The sequence below is a fragment of the Tursiops truncatus genome, chromosome 20 (assembly GCF_011762595.2).
Source record: "Tursiops truncatus isolate mTurTru1 chromosome 20, mTurTru1.mat.Y, whole genome shotgun sequence".
NCBI classification, from domain to species: domain Eukaryota; kingdom Metazoa; phylum Chordata; class Mammalia; order Artiodactyla; family Delphinidae; genus Tursiops; species Tursiops truncatus.
The window spans coordinates 20,521,856-20,540,409 of NC_047053.1; the positions used below are offsets into that span (position 1 = coordinate 20,521,856).

General features: G+C 52.3%; 2 protein-coding genes across 8 annotated transcripts; one reads left to right on the plus strand and one right to left on the minus strand.

The window, feature by feature from the left end:
* Window positions 1-491: 491 nt before the first annotated feature.
* FNDC8 (fibronectin type III domain containing 8) lies at window positions 492-7,877 on the plus strand. Its single transcript, XM_033847192.2, has 4 exons — window positions 492-992; window positions 4,532-4,898; window positions 6,673-6,909; window positions 7,459-7,877. The coding sequence occupies exons 1-4, from the start codon at window positions 784-786 to the stop codon at window positions 7,609-7,611; spliced, it is 966 nt and encodes a 321-aa protein (XP_033703083.1). The 5' UTR covers window positions 492-783; the 3' UTR covers window positions 7,612-7,877.
* Window positions 7,878-9,206: 1,329 nt separating this feature from the next.
* Window positions 9,207-18,057, minus strand: NLE1 (notchless homolog 1). Of its 7 annotated transcripts, none has more exons than XM_033847184.2 (14): window positions 17,926-18,057; window positions 17,646-17,789; window positions 16,452-16,669; window positions 15,770-15,849; window positions 14,866-14,942; window positions 14,594-14,691; window positions 14,047-14,239; window positions 13,431-13,566; window positions 13,232-13,278; window positions 11,951-12,153; window positions 10,280-10,439; window positions 10,098-10,168; window positions 9,843-9,912; window positions 9,207-9,550 (listed from the first exon to the last, which is right to left on the minus strand). In XM_033847184.2, exons 1-13 carry the CDS (start codon window positions 17,941-17,943, stop codon window positions 9,843-9,845), a joined length of 1,515 nt encoding a protein of 504 aa, XP_033703075.1. In that variant the 5' UTR covers window positions 17,944-18,057; the 3' UTR covers window positions 9,207-9,550. The 7 variants fall into 7 exon arrangements, with proteins under 7 accessions (XP_033703075.1, XP_033703074.1, XP_033703076.1 ...); XM_033847183.2 differs by having other exon boundaries at window positions 15,770-15,870; XM_033847185.2 differs by lacking the exon at window positions 9,843-9,912 and having other exon boundaries at window positions 15,770-15,870; window positions 17,926-18,056.
* Between the last annotated feature and the right edge of the window lie 497 nt (window positions 18,058-18,554).

Genomic DNA, 18,554 nt, shown 5'->3' on the forward strand with positions numbered 1-18,554 from the left:
GGCATGTGGGATCTAGTTCCCTGATCAGGGATTGAACCTGGGCCCCCTGCATTGGGAACATAGAGTCTTAGCCACTGGACCACCAGGGAAGTCCCCCTACTGTGACATGGTTTCCTTGAGAAAAAGAAACAACACAACGTCTGGCCCATTTCTGTATGACTCTGCAGCACCCACCGTTGTCACTCAACACATGATGACGCTTGGGGTGAGGGTGTGGCAGAATTTAGAATTCCAGCAGTAAAACCTGGGTGTATGTGAGCTCTGAACCTCATGAACCATCTGGGATTTCCCTGTGCCTACACAACTGGACGAAGTGGGTTTGCTGCCTAGGATTTCTGGATATAGAGTCTCAGGATTCTATAGACAAAGTTCCCCACTCCCAGAGGCCCAGTCCAGTACTGCCTGCCTCCCTCCATGCCCAGGTGCCTTTGTATCACCATCAATCTCCTCCTTCCTAGGGCAGGTCCGAAGGGCACCGGTGGTGAGCATTCTGAGATTTTCAGAGAAGGGCAGGGCTGCTGTAACCACAGAGCCTTAGCCCAAGGGGTGTTGTAGTCTCTTCCTTGACTCTATCCACTCCTGACATTGGTCCTGGGCAGCAGCAGCCTCAGATCAAGGGGGAGGCTGGCCCCTAATTGTTACACTCTCTGACGATTATGAAGTCAGCTCATTGCACTCCCATCCCACCCAAACTAAGGGTGTGTCCTCTGCCTCCAGTTTCTCTCTGCTTCCTGTCAGCTTGGTAGTCCTGCATGGTGACGGCTGTGGTCCCAAACAAGGTAGATGGCATCAGAGACACTCTATAAACTGGGAGATGGGGAGGAGACCACGCTGAAGAAGGAAACCCTCAACATTTTGAACGCACTCAATCAAATGTTGAAGCCCTTTCCAAACCCCAAGTCTATGAACAGGACCGTCACTACCAAAGGACTCCCATTTTCCTCAGGGGGCAGTTTGGTTAACTTCTTGGAGGAAGGTGCCATCCATCTACCGTAAGACACAAGTCTGGTCCTTTTCTCTTTTCTAAAACCAGACCTGGGGGGTGGGGGTGGGAAGAGGGGCTTGAAGAGGCAGTACTTCCTTGACTTATCACAGTCACGACTCCCAGGGAAGAGCATGTGTGCAGGTTGCCTATGGAGTCCTGACCTCTGATCAGGTTCTTGGAGGCATGCCGTCCTCCGCCTCTGGGAGGCCTTTCAGGATTAGTCAGAGATTTCCTGGCGGTGCTTGTCATCCTGCTTTGTCCTTGTCATCCTGCTTTGTCCTCATCACCCCCACACAGACCCCCTGCCCCCTCCACTCCCCACGGCTCCTTTGCCTCATCCTCCCTATTGTACCTTCACCTGCCTGGTTATGTGCCCCCAGTAGCCTGCCTGCCTTCAGATTGAGGTTTGCTGTTCCTCCTCAGTGATTCTGGGTTTCTTTTACTTCATTTCACAAAACTCTTTGAGCACTTACAAGGTATCTGGCCCAAGGTTAAGTTCTGAGAATGCAGAGCCAGAAAGCACAGTCTCTGCCTTCAAGGAGCTCCCAGCCTGGTGTGTGTGTGTGTGTGTGTGTGTGTGTGTGTGTGTGCGTGTATGTGTGTGTGCATGTGTTTGTGTATTGGGGGGCTATCAGGCAAGAACTGAGAATATTACAGCATGGTCTGCGCTATGACGGGACAACTGGAGGAACCAGAGGAGGCTTAGTTTAGCTTGGGAGGAGGTGAAGTTAAGGGAGGCTTCATGGAGGAGGTGACTCTCATAGGAAGGGAAGGAATTAGCCAGTGGAGGGATGGTGGTGTGGGTTGATGTGGACTGAGGGAACTGTCTGCCGGGAAGTTTCACGGGTGTGTGACCTGGGCAGTCACACACAGCCCGACACTTAGAAGTGCCCTGTGCTTAGTTTAATGCTCAGATGTCACTGTCCTGAAATTCTTAATAATTTCTGAAGAAGGGGTCCTGATTATATGAAAGGGATATGGTGTCCACTCCCTAAGGGACCTGTAAGTAAGCAGGTATGGCTAAAGTGATGGATGCTTATAGGAAACTTCCTGGTATGGGGTGAAAGTCTTGGGCTAGGAGCCCAAGTTTAAATCCAAGTTCTACCATTTAGATATAGGGCCATAGACAAGTTAAATAAGATCAGGGACCCTCGGTCCCTCATTTGTAAAATGGGGCAAACACCATCCAGCAGGGCTACTGTGAAGATCACTAAGGCTGCCTTCCACGCCCCTTCAGCACTGGTGTTTCCAGTCAGTAAGTCTAAAATAGAGATGCGTTAAGACAATCTATAGTAAAACTGACATCCATACCCAGACTCTTCAGCCTATAAAGGGCCTTGGTGGGGGAATCATCTATTCCAAGCATCCACCGAGGGCTAACATAGGAGGTTTGGGCTGATCAGGATTTCTCAGGGCGAGGTTGGAACTCAAGGAGGAAAAATTTGGCCTTGATCAACCAACCATGAAGCTGGGGGCTGTCCTGGCATAAGGGATGTAAGGGTGTGTGTAGGTTGCTGGATCTGGCTAGAGCAGCCCGGGGAGAAGGGGGCGAAGCAGTGGAGGGGAGCCAGAAAGCACACGGGGCAGATGGGAGCTGTGTAGCGTGGGGCCCAGGAGATCTGGGTTCTGGTTTCAGCTCTGCCATGGACTTATCGTGTGACCTTGGTCAAGGTGCTTGGTCCCCAAAGGCCTTGTGACCACTCTCTCCAGACAGGGTTCTTCAGACTGAGAGTTGTGACCCATGAGTGGGTCAGGAACTCATTCTGGTTGGTGGAGACCAGTATTACAAAAATGAAATAAAATAGAATTGAAAATTTCAAAGCACATCACACATAGAGTAAGGATTGGTTTGTGAAACATTTTAGTTACATATGTATGTATGAATATACTAGCTTGCCAAGAAATATGTATTTCCTACTTTGGCTTAAGAGAAAAAAAAGATTTGAAAGCCAAATGTTTTGGATTCTGTACTTCAACAGCAAAACCTTTTAAAGAGCAGGGAAATATGTACAAGGTTTTTCTTTGTAATAGCAAAGAATTGGTTAGAATACAAATATCCATGTAATAGAAAACATACAGCAGTTAAAATGATTGAACCAGAGCAGATTAATATAAAATATACAATGTTTTAAGTAAAAAACAGCAAGCTACAAATGGGTATGTACTGAATGATAACATTTATTTATATAAAGTTTAAAAATATGCAAACTAATAACATATGAATGTAACAAACCTATAAAAACACATGGGGAATAATAAATACAAAATTTTAAATTTACTGCACAAGCTACCTCTGAGTGGGAGGATGAGGAGAGAGGTGGAGGAGTGAAGTATACAGGGGCCTTTAACTGCACTGATAAAGATTTAGTTCTGGGCTTCCCTGGTGGCGCAGCAGTTGAGAGTCGGCCTGCCAATGCTGGGGATACGGGTTCGTGCCCTGGTCCAGGAGGATCCCACGTGCCGCGGAGCGGCTGGGCCCGTGAGCTCATGGCCGCTGAGCCTGCGTGTCTGGAGCCTGTGCTCCGCAACGGGAGAGGCCACAACAGTGAGAGGCCTGAAGACCGCAAAAAAAAAAAAAAAGATTTAGTTCTGACCTGGGCTGGATGGTGGCTAAATGGAAGTTTAATATATTATAGTATGTTCATTTCCAGTTTTATTGAGACACAATTGAATTTTAACAATGCATTAGTTTAAGGTGTACAACATGATTTGATAATTGTATATATTGTTAAATCATTACCTTAGTAAGCGTAGTTAACATCCATCACCACAGTTACAAATTTTTTGTGTGTGTGATGAGAACTCTTAAGATCTAATCTCTTAGCAACTTTCAAATATACAATACAATATTGTTAATTATAGCCACCATTTTGTACATTACATCCCCATTAATATATTACTCTTGATATCTTGGAGTGTGTCTGAAAGCTTTCATAATTTAAAAAATTTAGAATGGAAGAAAAAAGTTTTTGAGAATTCATCCCAATATATATATATTTATCTGTACTGTTAATTTTTACATGCTATATATTAATACATATTGTTAAATGTTATAAAACCTAAGTAAGTAAATTAGTAATTACATAATAAACAATAGTGAATAAATATTAATAAAACTTAATTTATTATTTTTCTTTTAGATACTTTTAGATATTTTTCCATATCCCGGTAGATCATTATGGTCATTCCCTGGGGTGTTTGCACCCCACTTTGGAGGAAGGACTTAAAGTTTCAGCAGTGTTTCTAAAAATGTGGTTCTCAGAACGCTTGCATCAGAATCATCTGAGGATCTTATTAAAGATGCTTTAGCAGCTTCCCCAGTCCCATTCCATCTGGGGACCAGGGACCAGGAATATGCATTTTTCACTAGTAAGTGTCCTCGTAAGTTTGATGCACTGCTGCAGAGCAAGAATGTTCTGAGCTGCTCAGAAGCACCTGGGGGCGCTGGGTAAGTTGTGCCCAAGGCCTGCCCGCCAGGAGCTTCCAGGCAGCAGGGGCCGGGGTGGCCTCCTTCGTCTCTCTCACCTGTCTCCCCTCCCACTCCAGGAAGCAGATGCCAATGGAGGATTCTGAATGCAGCTCTGATGACACCAGCATCTCCCCCATGTCATCCACTTTGTTGAATCCCATCAAATTGGCCGTGACCCAGCCCAGTAGCAGCTTCTTTGCAGGGATGCTGGAGGGCGAGCTGAACAAACTCAGCTTCTCCTCGATGGACAAGAGTATAGAAAAGGGGGACCTGGCCCTCTGCCCCCAGTCTAAGTCCCAAATAGCCCCTTGTGGCCTGCTGGACCTTGACAACCCTGAGGTGGACACAGACACCTCCTCAACGCCCTCAGAGTCCTCTGTGGTCCTGGATGTGCCGGAGGCGCCCTTCATCTATGAACACACGGTCAGCGATTCCATGGCTGTGGTGCGTTTTCCCCTCCTTGTGCATTTGGTAAAGGCTTAATGGCTGCCCCCAACGTGCCAGGCACTGAGCTGAGCTCACTGGGGAGTGTGAAGATGCCTGCATCCCGACCTCAAGAACTCCAGCACAAGCTAGAGAGGGCTCAATGCTGTAGGAAAAGTTCAGATCAAGTGCCAATAGGGATTCAGAGGGAAAGAAATATTATTTCCAGGTGCAGAAATAAGCTTTGGTGGCATTTAGTAACATTTGAGCTGGGACACAGAGGTCGGATTTAAACATCTAGACATGGGGAAAGGCATTCCGTGGAGGGCTGACACTAGCAGAGGCTCACAGGTGGGAAAGTATGGAAGGAAACACCTAGGTCCAATCCAGGGCTTCTCATACTTTCCCGTGCCTGCGGATCTGATCATCAAACCGATAAGATTCCTGGGCTTCAACCCTAGAGGTTCTGATTCAGTAGGTCTAGGGTGGGGCCTGAGACTCTGCACTGCTAACATTCCCAGGTGGTGTTGATGGCCCATGGACCACATGTCGAGTAGCACTGTTCTAGATACAGGGAGGGAAGAGAGCAGGAGTTAGTCTGGGGTCACTTTCCAGAGGTTCTTTAACATTACGCTACGTTATAGATTTTTCAGTAAGCAGTAACGATTAGCGTTTTGCAAAGCTTTATATCAGGTGATAGATGCAATTTGAGCTATATTTTGGAAGATGAATCTGGAAGTCCCATTGTTGGATGGCCTAGAGCAGTGTTTCTCAGTGTGGTCCCTAGACCGCCAGTAGCATCAGCATCATATGGCAACTTATTAGAAATTTAAATTCCCGCTTTCCCTACCCCCCACTTGGGCCTCCTGAATCGGAAACTGGGGGCAGGGGCCAGCGGTCTGTGTTTTTGTTTCTTTTTTTTTATAAATTTATTTATTTATTTTATTTTTGGCTGCGTTGGGTCTTCGTTGCTGTGCGCAGGCATTCTCTAGTTGCAGCGAGCGGGGGCTACTCTTCATTGTGGTGCACGGGCTTCTCATTGTGGTGGCTTCTCTTGTTGCAGAGCGTGAGTTTCAGTAGTTGTGGCGCACGGGCTTAGTTGCTCTGCAGCATGTGGGATCTTCCCAGATCAAGGATCGAACCCGTGTCCCCTGCATTGGCAGGCGGATTCTTAACCACTGTGCCACCAGGGGAGTCCCCAGCGGTCTTTGTTTGAACAGGTCCTCCGGGGTATTCTGATGCACACCAGAGTCTGAGAACCACTAGCCTAGTTAGAGGAGAAACTGGAAATGGGAGAAAAGACAGGTGACAGTAGGGCCAGGAATCTACAGTGTTATAAAAACTCTCTGAGATCCTGGCTTGGCAACCACTGTTGTAGTACAAAGTGTATGGACTCTGGAGCTATTGGTTTGAACCTTGGCTCTGCCACTTAACTGCTGTGTGAACAAGGGCCAGCTACTTGCTCTCTCTGAACCTGTAATCCCATCTGCAATGAGTGAGGTGGACGAGATGATGGCTAAGGTCCCTTTCAACTGACACACAGTCTAGAATATGGAGTGAGGGTACACTCTGAGGTTGGTGAGGTTGCCCAGGGAGAGTTGCTCATGCTTTGGGCTGGTGGGGCCATATTTAGTGTTGGGAGTGCCTAACACTTTCCATCAGCTCTACCTCAGCTCCAGCAGGAGCAGGGATGGGAGTGGGGTCTTCTGACCCACATTGTGAGGGATGGCGGGGTGGTGAGGGGAGGCCAGGCCAGGCCAGGTCTGAGGAAGCCTCGGGGGTTCTCTTCCCCTAGATTTCCTGGACCTACGCCCCAGGCAAGCAGCGGGTCAATTTCTACCAGGTCCTGTTGCAGGAGATGGTCAGGAAAAATGATAGTGAGATGCCCAAGGCAAAGAATCACCCATGGATCTTCGATAAGATCATGAGCACCACCGTCAAGCTGATGAATCTGAAGACTAACACGAGTTACTGCCTGACTGTTCGCGCAGCCAACACCGCTGGGGTGGGGAAGTGGTGCAAGCCCTACAAAGTGAGCCCTGGGAGAAGGCAGGCCCGAGGGGTGTGGACCAAGGGTTTTGGAGGTTGGAAACACCCCTATACCCCCACGACTCGTCCTCCTGCTGGCTCTCCTTCTCCCTGGGCAAATAAGCCTCAATTCCAGGCCACTCTCCTCTGGGAGGGTTCAGGGTTCAGCCACTTTGGGGCCCACTGGGAATGCAAATTGATCTTTTCATTCATCTCTAACGAAAGTCTCCCAAAGCCATTGGTTTCTGGATTCTTCAACTTAGTATCAATAATTGTGAGTGGGTCAGGAAGTCAAGGGCATTGAGGGTAAGAGAGGGAAGAGTCTAAAGCGGGACAAAGAAGGAACAGCCTGGGGGTGGGCAGGAAAGGCCCCAGTAAAGACAGCACACAACTGGCGAGGCACAGGTTTGAATCATGCCTCTTCCTGTTCCTGGTGTCAATGAATAGGTTGGTAAGGCTGTCGGACACCTCATTTAGCAGACAAACGAGGGGGTGGCAGAGTCGAAGAGGTGAGCTCAGGGTCAGGAGTTCTGAGGACTTTGGTTTATTTCAGTTTGCAACCGTTGATACAGACTTGACCAGCTTCCCCGAGAACAATCCTATCCAGATCACCGTGCAGCGCAAGAAACCCCAGCGGAAAACCATATCCATGGGGCTGGAGGACATGCGGAGGCTAGAAGATCTGGAATACCTCTTTCCCTACTAAGGGGGAGGGCCCCAGGAAGCCCCTTAACTACTTTCAGCTTCGGCCCAGGGCCCTTAGGAACCGGAACCATGGAATGTACCAGCAGCATCAAGCCAGGGAACCGCTGACCACCCTGCTGGTCCCGGGCCTGGGGCTGAGGCCAGGTGGGAGCTCCATTCACCTGGAGATACCACAGGCCAGGCCAGGTCAGATTAGCCTCCACTGCCCATGGCTGCTAGGCTTCCTTCCCCAGATCTGGGCCGGTCCAGGTCCCTCATTAAAACCTGCAGGTCACCCAGCACCTTGGAATTCTGTTTCATGTCACCGACAGCCTCAGTTGGGCTGCTGCCACCCACCCTCCTGGCTTCTGCCAGGACCAAGAGTCCAGGTGGGTCAGGGGATGGGGCAATGAGATGACATCACCCTTTCCCCATGGGAGGAGGAGATGGTCCTCAAAGATTAAAACACACACCAGGAAAAAGAGCAATGTTGGACAGAGGTAGTGACAGCCCGCACACTGTCAGCCTCAGACTTGAGCTCTGGGGGACATGATGCAAAGTGCACAAGCTTTGGGGGGAGGGTCTGACTTAATTCTGTCTCTTCCTGGATGTGAGGGTACAGGCAAACCACTTAAGCTTCTTGGGCTCAATTTCCTCATCAAAAACATGGGGATGTGGTCTGACCCTTCCAGGTTCGGCTGCAGGGTTACTGTGAGGGTCACGTGAGAGCACAGAACAGTGCCTGGCACCGAGTAGGACCTCAGAACCCGCTGTCTCCCTCAGCCCCTCACACAGCCCCCCTGCAGAGACCGGCCAGGTGGAAGCCAAGAACCACAGCCAGGCGACGATTTAACAGCACAGATGGGGCGGGGGAGGGTGAGAAGAAGCAAGATGTCAGAAGTGCTGTGGCCCCGAGCGGTCCATACAAGGATGGTTTGGAAGCCAACCTGAGTAGATGCACCTTGGTATTGGGAGAGAAAGTGGACGCAAGACGCACGGAGGGCAAGATCTCCACCAAAGGTTTGAGGATGTCCTGGTGGGGATTCCCTTCACTATGTGAGTCTTCACGGGGCAGAGAACCATCCTCCCCATTACACCACCCCCACTTCCTCCAGAGCTCCCACCACTGCACGGCCTGTTAGAGGGAACCCTCCGGGACAGCCGCTGCCTTCCTCTCTGTGCTGCGAGAGCCCAGCAGGGCTGTCTGAGGCCGAGGAAAGCACCCCAGAGCAGCACTGACCAGCACAAGTCCTTGTGATGGTCAAAGTGTCCTCTATCTGTGCTGTCCAAATCAGTAAGTAGCCCTGAGCTAGTGTGACAACTGCATTTCTAACTGGACCGAATTCTAGTTAATGCAAACATCTTCATGTGGCTGGTGCCAGCAGAATGGACAACACAGCCTTACATCATCCTCTGGCCACTAACATACTGGCTTCAGCCCATCTCCCCAGCCTCAGCTGGCCTCTCCCTCGTAGGCACGGTGGGAAGAAGGGAAAGGCGACTTCCTGATCAGCATGGTTTTGGTGCAGCCCAGAGGGAGGGGCTAGACAAGCTGACTTAGCATAGTCCTCAGTAAAGCCCTGAGAACCTGGGACAAGAAATCATAACCCAAACACACAAACTATAAGTTATTTATTTGGTCACAGAATCTGGGGTCTGACCCTAAATAGACGGCATTTAGGAAAGGAGGCAGGGGCAGCAGTAAGGGCCAGTCATCGCTCGGCCTCCCCTGTGCTGGCATCAGCGAGTTATCAAGTGATGGCCAAGGGCTGAGCTCAGTGAGAACCTTCCACGACCTTCGACCTCCTGCTCTGGGGAGGGACGCTACTGGGGTCTGTCCAAGGACGGCAGGCCACGCTCATTCTCAAGGTCATCACCCCGGCCTTTGGTCTCCATCAGGGCAGACAGCTGGCAGAGGCTGAGTCCAGGTGGGGATCCTTGGGATTTCTCATCTCCTCCATCTGTGGAGAGAGGGACGGAACAGGATGGGGATGCCACCTCGGGAAAGGGAGGCACCATACAATCCCAGAAGCCCACTAAGGGGAGAGCTTGTGGTCCCCCCTCGGTCTACTCCCCCTGCCCCGGCTACTGTCCCTGCTCCAGCCACCCGAACTTAGGCCAGGCGCCCACCACTGCCTCGGCCAGGACCTCATCCAGGGGCCTGGCCCCTGCGATGCCCACCAAGGCTGTCCAATGACAAACAGTGGCAATCCTTTACAAGTACACAACCCTCAGGTTCCAAAGTGTATTCACCTATCTTTGATCCTCCTGTCTCCTGGTAAGTCCCAGGAGACACGTGGACCAAGCTCTCCACGACTGCACACTGAAAGGCAGAACAAGGATTTGACCTAGGTCACAGGACTCCAAAATCCAGTGTGCTAAGAACTACCGCCTCACGCTGGAGGCTACTGTCTCGGGACAGTGTGGGCACCTGGAGAGCCCTTGGAACTCTACACCACAGGGGACGGTCACAAAGGGCAGGAGAGCCGCCACCTCCCCCAAACTCACATCCGGAGGCATTTGTCCTTTCCACCACTTGCCACTCTCTGGCCATCTGGACTCCAGTCGACAGCGTATACCTGAAGGGAGGAGGGGGAGGGGGAGGGGGACGGTGGCACAGTGAGGAGGGTGGGGAGGAGGGCCAGGCTTCAATTCCCTCTCAACCACTTGCCCACGAGGGTCGGCCGCACCTCATCCGCATGGCCTGGCAGGTCTGTGGCCAGCTTCTGGGCCTTCACATCCCACACCTTCAGTGTGCTGTCACTGCTGCCACTGACCAAGAGCCGGCTGTCGGCCGACCATGCAATCTGGTACACGGCAGCCACATGGCCACGCAGGGAGGCCAGGTACCTGGGCCAGGGGAAGGAAGATGAGGATGGATATGAGATCTTCAAACACGCCTGAAGGGTCCTCTATGCCCACAGCGGTGGTTCTCAACCTTGGCTGTGTGTCAGGTTTACCTGGGAACTTTTACAAAATCTCACTGTCTGGTCCCCACCCCAGACCAATTTAATCTTTATCGGTCACTACGATGCTGTAAAACTTCTCCAAATGAGTTGCTTCTGGAATGCTTCTTGCCAGGCCTCCATACCTGCTCAACTTTGCAAGCCTCAGAATCCAATGCAGCCGTCTGCTTAGCCCATCTGCACGACACCACCCTCCCCCAACCACCATGACAGGTGCCTGCTGACAGGTGGCATGGAGAAACAGTGGGCCAGGCCCACCTGGAACCTGGTCGGGACAGACTGGCTGTGTCTGCTGGTGCAAGTCGTTGGGCCTCTCTGAGACTCAGTTTCCTTATCTTAAAAAGAAACCAGGGCTTCCCTGGTGGCGCAGTGGTTAAGAATCCACCTGCCAATGCAGGGGACACAGGTTTGAGCCCTGGTCCGGGAAGATCCCACATGCTGCGGAGCAACTAAGCTCATGCGCCACAACTACTGAGACTGCGCTCTACAGCCTGCGAGCCACAACTACTGAAGCCCGCGCGCCTAGAGCCCATGCTCCGCAACACGAGAAGCCCGCGCACCGCAACCAAGAGTAGCCCCCACTCACCACAACTAGAGAAAGCCCACATGCAGCAACGAAGACCCAACGCAGCCCAAAAAAAAAAAAAAAAAAAAAAGAAACAAAAGAAACTGAATGATCTATTTCACAGGGCTGTGTTGTGAAAATACACGGAGACTGACACATAGGTGCCCCTTCGGCCTCAACAACGGTTTCCTTGCTCCTTTTCTCGCCCATGCCTCTGCCTCTCCTCCTAACTAACTGCAAGGGCACTGTGTCTCGTCATAGCAGTGCTTCTCAGACTTGAAAGGTGACCTTAAAATGCAGGTCATCTGATCCCCAAGGTCTGGGATGGGGCCCAAGGTTCTGCATTTCCATCAAGCTCCCAGGTGATGCACTGGCTCACTTTGAGGAGGGCCAGATAAAGACTGGACCACAAACCTACACTTGTGTTGCATCCTCAGCCCTTGGCCAGCTTTTTTTTTTTTTTGGCCATGCTGTGCGGCTTCCAGGATCTTAGCTCCCCGACCAGGGATCGCATCCCTGGCAGTGAGAGCACAGACTCCTAACCACTGGACCGCCAGGCAATTCCCTTGGCCAGCTTTAACATCATTTCTCTCCCTAGATATGAAAGAAACTAGCATTTTCAGTGCCCACTTAGTGATGGTGCTAAACAGACCACTTCATTTAATCCTTGTAACAAAACAGAGAGGTAGGGGGTCTGCACATTCAGAAGAGGAAACAAGAGGCTCAGAAAACCCAAACACTTGCCAGGGCCACACAGCTAGGAAGTGGCAGAGCCAAGCTCCTTCCGGAGGAAGAGCGTCGCTCCTACCCTCCCCACACCCGCCACTCACTTGCCCGTCCTGCCATCCCACAGCTTGATAGACTTGTCAAAGGAGGCGCTGGCGATGACGCGTGAGTCCGCGGAGAAGAGCACCTGGTTGATGAGGGCCTGGTGCCCCGTCATCCGTGCCAGGGGCTTCTTGTTCTCCGCTGGGGACCACAGGAACAGGGTGAAGTCATCTGAGCCAGATACCAGCCTCTCTGGGCCCCGGCCCTGGGGAGGCACAAAGCGCACATGGTCTCAGAGAGGACAGCCCGACCTCGGCAGCGAACACACCACTGACTGCTCAATACCAGCACGGAGTCCAGGACTGCAGAAAGGAGGCTGGTTACTCCCCCCAAAGGGAGACTTCATGAACATGGGACAGGACCATTTCTATGACGTATAATTACAAGAAGAAGCAAGGTACAGAGTGGTGTGTTAAAAAGGGGAAGGAGGGCTTCCCTGGTGGCGCAGTGGTTGAGAGTCCGCCTGCCAATGCAGGGGACACGGGTTCGTGCCCCGGTCCGGGAAGATCCCACATGCCATGGAGCGGCTGGGCCCGTGAGCCATGGCCACTGAGCCTGTGTGTCCGGAGCCTGTGCTGCGCAACGGAAGAGGCCACAACAGTGAGAGGCCCGCGTACCGCAAAAAAAAAAAAAAAAAAAAAAAAGGGAAGGATTTTACATGTGGGCTTGTATACGCGTGTGTATCTGTACTGTGTGTAGTGTACACATATATGTGTATGTGTATATATGACCTCTCTGGCAGGAGACACAAGACACTGGTAGCACTGGATGCTTCCAGAAGGCACGGATGAAGGTGCAACAGAGATGAGAGACTTTCCACCATCTAAAATGGCCCCTACTGCTTTGTGTTCTCTGCATTTAAAAAAATTTCTTTTTTTCTTTTGGCCATGCCGTGCAGCATGCAGGATCTTAGTTCCCGACCAGGGATCGAATCCCGGGCCCTTGGCAGTGAGAGCGCCGAGTCCTAACCACTGGACCACCAGGGAATTCTCCTTTTTGTTTTCCTTGAACCTTAGACCATGTGAATGTGTTACTGAAACTAAATAAAAAAGAGAGGTACCTGAGGATTGCAAATAAACAGATAAGCAAACAAAACAAAATGAAATAAAATGATCCCCAGCACATTATGGTTTTTAGGATTGTAAACTAGGATTATCAGAACAACTTTCCGGAAAAGGTACGTTCTGAGCTGGGGCTAGAAGGGAGAAGGGCCTGAGTGTCTGCAGTGTTTTGGGGACGAGGAGAAGAAGCGCATAGAGCTGGCGGCGCTGGCAGATACTCACCCGCACGAGGCTGTAGCGGCTCAGAGCTCTCTCCTTTAACTCCTGCACTGTGTCCAGGTATCGAAGGAGAGAAGGAACAAGGCTGATGAGAAAATCAACACAAAGTGCAAGTACCCGCCCCCCCAGCCTAGGTCCGCCTCTCGCATGTTAAGCTTGAGAATTGGCTCCTTCCCCCCGCCCCCACCTCCCGCTCACTCACAGGACCCTCGGAGGTCTTGGGCATTAACTGAGGCCTCGGCTGGGTCAAAGGCCCCCGTGCGCAGGGCGTAGTCGGTGCTGAGGGCCATGGTGTTCACCCAGTGGCCATGGCCTTGCAGAGTCCGGCACAGCACGCCCTAGGGTGAAGGGAGACAGGTCAGACACACACAGAGCAGTCTCCACCCCTGGGAACATGCACCCCCAGATCAGCCCCAGAAGATGGGCACTGTGGGACTCAGAAGCAGGGCCCTCATTCACTGTGATCTGAATCAAATCACCCCTCTAGGCTCAAGTCTCTCCTCATTTGTAAAATAAGGGTACCAGCCCAGAGCACTGTTTCTGGAAATATGTTTCACAGAAGGGAAATGTCACAAAAAAGGGCTCTAGTCAAATAAGTTTGGGATACGGCAGGTTCGATAAACCTAAATAGGCTTCCTACAGCAGGAAATTTCCAGAGCCTGGCCATGCTAAGGGGTCCTGGAACCTCCGCTATAATGCAGCACCAAACCATAGGACCCCTGTTCCCGAAGCACTTCCCCAACCACCCAGGAAACAGTGGTCAACCTCCCTGGCCCAAGATTTCCCCAGGCTGGTTTCGGGCCTCTCCCAGCTCTTACATCATGAGCCCTCCAGACTTTGATGGTGCGGTCCTGGGAGGCGGAGTAGAGAAGCCCGTCCCCTCCCCACCGGAGACAGGTGACTGACTGTGTGTGCCCAGTGAGGATGCGCTCACAGCGGCCCGCAGCCGTGTCCCAGACCCGCACGCTGCCGTCCTTGGAGCTGCTGGCCACGTAGCGGCACTCGGGGTTGCTGGAAAGAAAGGGGGACATGCCCTCACTTCTGACCTGGCAACGTCTGTCTTCCAACACTGCCTCCCGATCCCCAGCGCGAAGACCAGGGATAATGTCTCGACAGCTTCCTGACCCCAAGATCTGGCTGCGCCGCAAGGTGGCTCTCAGGCCCCGTGATGAGCACCACCGCCCTCCCCCCGCCCCGCCCGCGCAACACAGGTGCAGAAGACCTTCCCCACTGCCTGCCACGCTGTCACTGCCAGTCAGACTGCCTACCCTGTCCCCTCACATAAGACTCCTCTGCACCAAGCAGGGGAGGGCTACGGCTTTGAAGCCCTGGCTCCTCAATCACCCAGCTGTCAGTGTCACTCACGCATGGAGGGGCTCCCAGCTCAGGGCTGTGATCCACTTGCTGTGGCCGGCAAGGGTCCTGCCCACTTGCTTCCCTGTGCTTGGGTCCCACAGGAGAATCTGAAGGACAGCAGCTCATCGAAAATAACCCTCCCCACCCTTCCCCTGGTCCCACCAAGGGTCCCCCGCCCATCGCCCCTGCTCACCCCTCCCCGAAGACCCCAGAACCTGATTCTGACCCATCTCGCAGGAAGGGAGCCCCAGAATCCCTGCCTAATTACCCTGACCATCTACCTGGCCATTCTTGCAGCCTGAAGCCAGCTTCTTGCCGTCTGGGGACCAGGATATGCTAAGGACCCAGTGTCTGTGTCCTAAGAAAGCAGTGGGGGAGAAAGGGGGACCACACCTTTCTTTATCCCTGTTGCCTAGCAACGCCTGGCACCCTGCAGAAACTCCTTAGCTAGCTGCTGAATAATTGAACGATCGAACAGAAGAGATGAGGCTTCCTAGGCAAAGGGAGAATCCTTCCCAAGTGCTAGGGCCATGCATCGCCGCACAGATAACACTGCCACTTTCTAGTAGTTCCTTATGTGCTACGTGATATAAAGTTCTTCCACACACATCAGTCCTACAATTCTCATGACAGCTCTAGAGTATGGGGCAAAGCAAGAAGTATCACCCCATTCTCCAGATGAGAAAACTAAAGCTTAGAAAGGAAGCAAGGCCTACCTACAAGATCACCCAGCTAGTGTGAGGTCCCCAGGCCAGCAGCATCAGCAATGCCTGGGAACTTGAAACGCAAATTTCAGGTCACACCCCAGACCTAAGGAGACAAAATTCTGGGGGTGGGACCCAGAAATCTATATTTTAACAAGCCCTCCAGGTGATTCTGATGCACGTTCTAGTTTGAGAACCACTATGGCAGAGACTGGATTTAAGCCTGGTTCTCCTTGCTACCAGGCAGTTAGCCCCTGCCCACAACCCCACGCTGACTCTTCCGTCCAGTCTCTGCTTGTTTGTAAGTGGCTGGCAGGGCTCAAGGGTAAGGTCTCTACCTAGGAACAGGCAGCCACTAACTGGATGTCAAGGGGCTGGAATGTGCTCTGGGCCTCCTCTCCTCCTCAGGAACTAAAGAGCTGAGTGAATCAGCCACCCGCCACTGCGTTAAAACCCCCTAAGTGGGTAACTGGGTACTGACCCTGGCATGTGAAATGTGGTGTCTCAGTGCTGATATCCCAGAAGCGCACAGTAGTGTCTCCAGAGCCACTGGCCAGGTACCTGGGGAAGAAGAGAGGCCACCTGACCTCTGCAGTGAGGACAAGGGGTGGGGCACACCGGAAACACTGCACATGTACATTCCTGCTGCCTAGTAAATCATCTTCTGGGAACAGAATCTGGGACTGGAATTTTCTCTTATGAGAAGGACAAATATAACACGGATGCCATCTGGGAGAAGACCCCAGGAAGCCATTTCTCTCCTTGTCCTTCCTAAATGGAATGGCCACAGTCAAAACCAGATTTAAAGCTTCTTACTATCCTCACAGGATTGTGAGAAGCAAATAAACCCTATTTCTCAGGTGAACAACTAACTCAGAGAGAGGTTAAATGACTTGACCAGGTCACATGGCTAGGAAGGGACAGAGGTGAGCTTGCAGCTCAGATCTCCTGAGGTCAAGTCCAGGAAGGGCTCTTCCAAGGCAGGCATCCTTGACCTTTGGGGACCAAACTCCACTGGGGAAGTCCCTTACTTGCAACCTGAGCCCAAAGCTTGGGTCTATGGTGGGCAGCCGGAGGCCCCATTGAGCATAACTTGGGGGTCCCCCCACCCCCGCCAACAGCTGCACCCACACTCTCCTCCATGACTCTGCAGCTGTCCTTACTTTCCTGTAGGGCTGAAGGCCACAGAAATGACTGCCTCGCTGTGACCCTCCAAGGAGCTGGTGCAGCGGGTCACAGCACGAACCCTGAAGATAGCCTGTGGCTGGTAGACGATGTCAAGGACCTTCTCTGTCTCCACCGCCTGTGACTCCAGTGTCCTCCCCAGAGACGAGATGATCTCGGCATCATGGACATAGAAAGCCAGTGGCAGGGGATCCTCCTGGAGGACAACAGAAAAGAGAACCCCCCCATCAAAGGATGGGCAAGGCCATCTCCACCAGGGACCCCCACCCTCTGTGAGCTGTGGGCAGGCAACGCTTCCTACTTTTCAAGCCACCCTGCTTGGGTTACCCCCATCATTCCCCATTCAGCAAGACCTTTTTAATCCTTGAAGAGCGACTGCAAGACACACACCACTTCAAAATCCTGTATCTGAATCTCACAACCACCCTGGGAAGGAGGCATTAATATTGATAGATGAAAAAAACTGAGGCTCAGAGCAACTAAGTGATTAACGCAACGTCCTATTGCTAATGCCTAATTCAGGTTCTTCAGAAAGAAAACTAAAGTCCAGGATTAGGGTTAGTATATAGCATTATGCAGCGTTTTCTAAACCACCAGACCATGCTGCATAATGTGTAAGAAGCATCCAAAAAGCTGACTGAAAAAGGTAGACCCTCTGCTTCACCCCAGAGTCTGTGTAGTAAGTCTTGGGTGGGGTCCAGGTATTGCATTTTTAAACAGCCTCCCACCCCTCAATAGAGGGCAGCATTCTGATCAACACCGGCTTAGGAGAGCATGAGTTTTAAATCTGACACTTGGCTTCCAACTCCCAATCTACCACCTACTGCTCAGTGCCAGACAAATAACTGAATGGACTCAGGCAGCACTGTAAAATGGGGATATTAATGACAATAGGAATATAATGAGGAGCTGTGACAAGGAATCACTGTTACGATGCACCCAATGCGTTCAAAACGCGGTCTCTCTCCGCGGGTGAACTCGCGATGGTGGGCGCGTAAAGCGCTCTCACACTGATCACATCTTCCGACCCTCCCCAAGGCAGACGGCACCGCCGGGTTGTTATCACCCCTGTGGGAGAGTAGTGGGGATGTACCCGAGACCTTCGGTCTCCTGATTCCCTGCGTCCCCGACCAGGGCAGAGCCGCCCGCCCTCCGCCGGGCCCGCCGCTCACCTGGGCCAGCAGCGCGTTGCACACGAGCTGCAGCTTGTCCGGGGTGATGTCCACGGGCACGTCGAATGGGGAGCCCAGCAGCTGCCCACCCTCATCCTGGAACTGCACTAGCAGTCGCTGCACGTCGCGCGTCGCCGCCTCGTCCTGTGTGGACAAGCGCGGCGGGCGTCATGCACGCCGCCCGGACCGAAGGGCCCTAACTTCCGCCTCCCTCCGGCCTCGGGGACCCCGGCCCGAGCGCCCAGCCGCGGCGCCCCCGCCCCCAGTCAGGCCCACCCACCGCCACCACCGCCGCCATCCTGTGTCCCCACGTGGAAGGGAAAACTCCGGCGGGACGGAGCGCCGCCCCCGTGGTCCAGTGGTGCTGCAATCCGCCACATCGCCCTCTGGTGTTGAGGAGGGGAAGTGTCGCTCCGCGCCTGGCCTCAAATAAATGGATCAAATAAATTAATCATACTTGATGCGAGGCTTCCCTGGTGGCGCAGTGGTTGAGAGTCCGCCTGCCGAGGCGGGGGACACGGGTTCGTGTCTCGGTTCAGGCAAATCCCACATGCCGCGGAGCGGTTGGGCTCGTGAGCCAATGGCCGCTGAGCCTGTGCGTCCGGAGCCTGTGCTCCGCAACGGGAGAGACCACAAGAGTGAGAGGCCCGCGTACCGCAAAAAAAACAAAAAACAAACAAAAAAAACAACTTGATGCGTACAGAAGCAAAAAATTCCTACAGTTTTCAACAGTGTAGAGCAATGTATCAGGCATTGTTCTAAGTGCTTTACATATGTAACTCATTTAATTCTCACAACTCTTTTCACCCCATGTTACAGATGAGGAACTAAAGCAGAGTCGGACCAGGAGCGCTCTTACCGGAAACCGGGGATCTTCCTGTCAGTTCCTCTCTCTCTCTATCTCTCTCT

Coding starts and splice junctions, on each gene's coding strand:
- FNDC8 (XM_033847192.2), top strand. CDS start 784: ATGGCATCAGAGACACTCTATAAACTGGGAGATGGGGAGGAGACCACG. Junction 993..4,531: donor GAAGGTGCCATCCATCTACC/GTAAGACACAAG, acceptor CTCCCACTCCAG/GAAGCAGATGCCAATGGAGG. Junction 4,899..6,672: donor TCAGCGATTCCATGGCTGTG/GTGCGTTTTCCC, acceptor CTCTTCCCCTAG/ATTTCCTGGACCTACGCCCC.
- NLE1 (XM_033847183.2), bottom strand. Junction 14,240..14,593: donor AGCTGGGAGCCCCTCCATGC/GTGAGTGACACT, acceptor CTTTCTTTCCAG/CAACCCCGAGTGCCGCTACG. Junction 10,440..11,950: donor TGGGATGGCAGGACGGGCAA/GTGAGTGGCGGG, acceptor CCCCTGGCCCAG/GTACCTGGCCTCCCTGCGTG.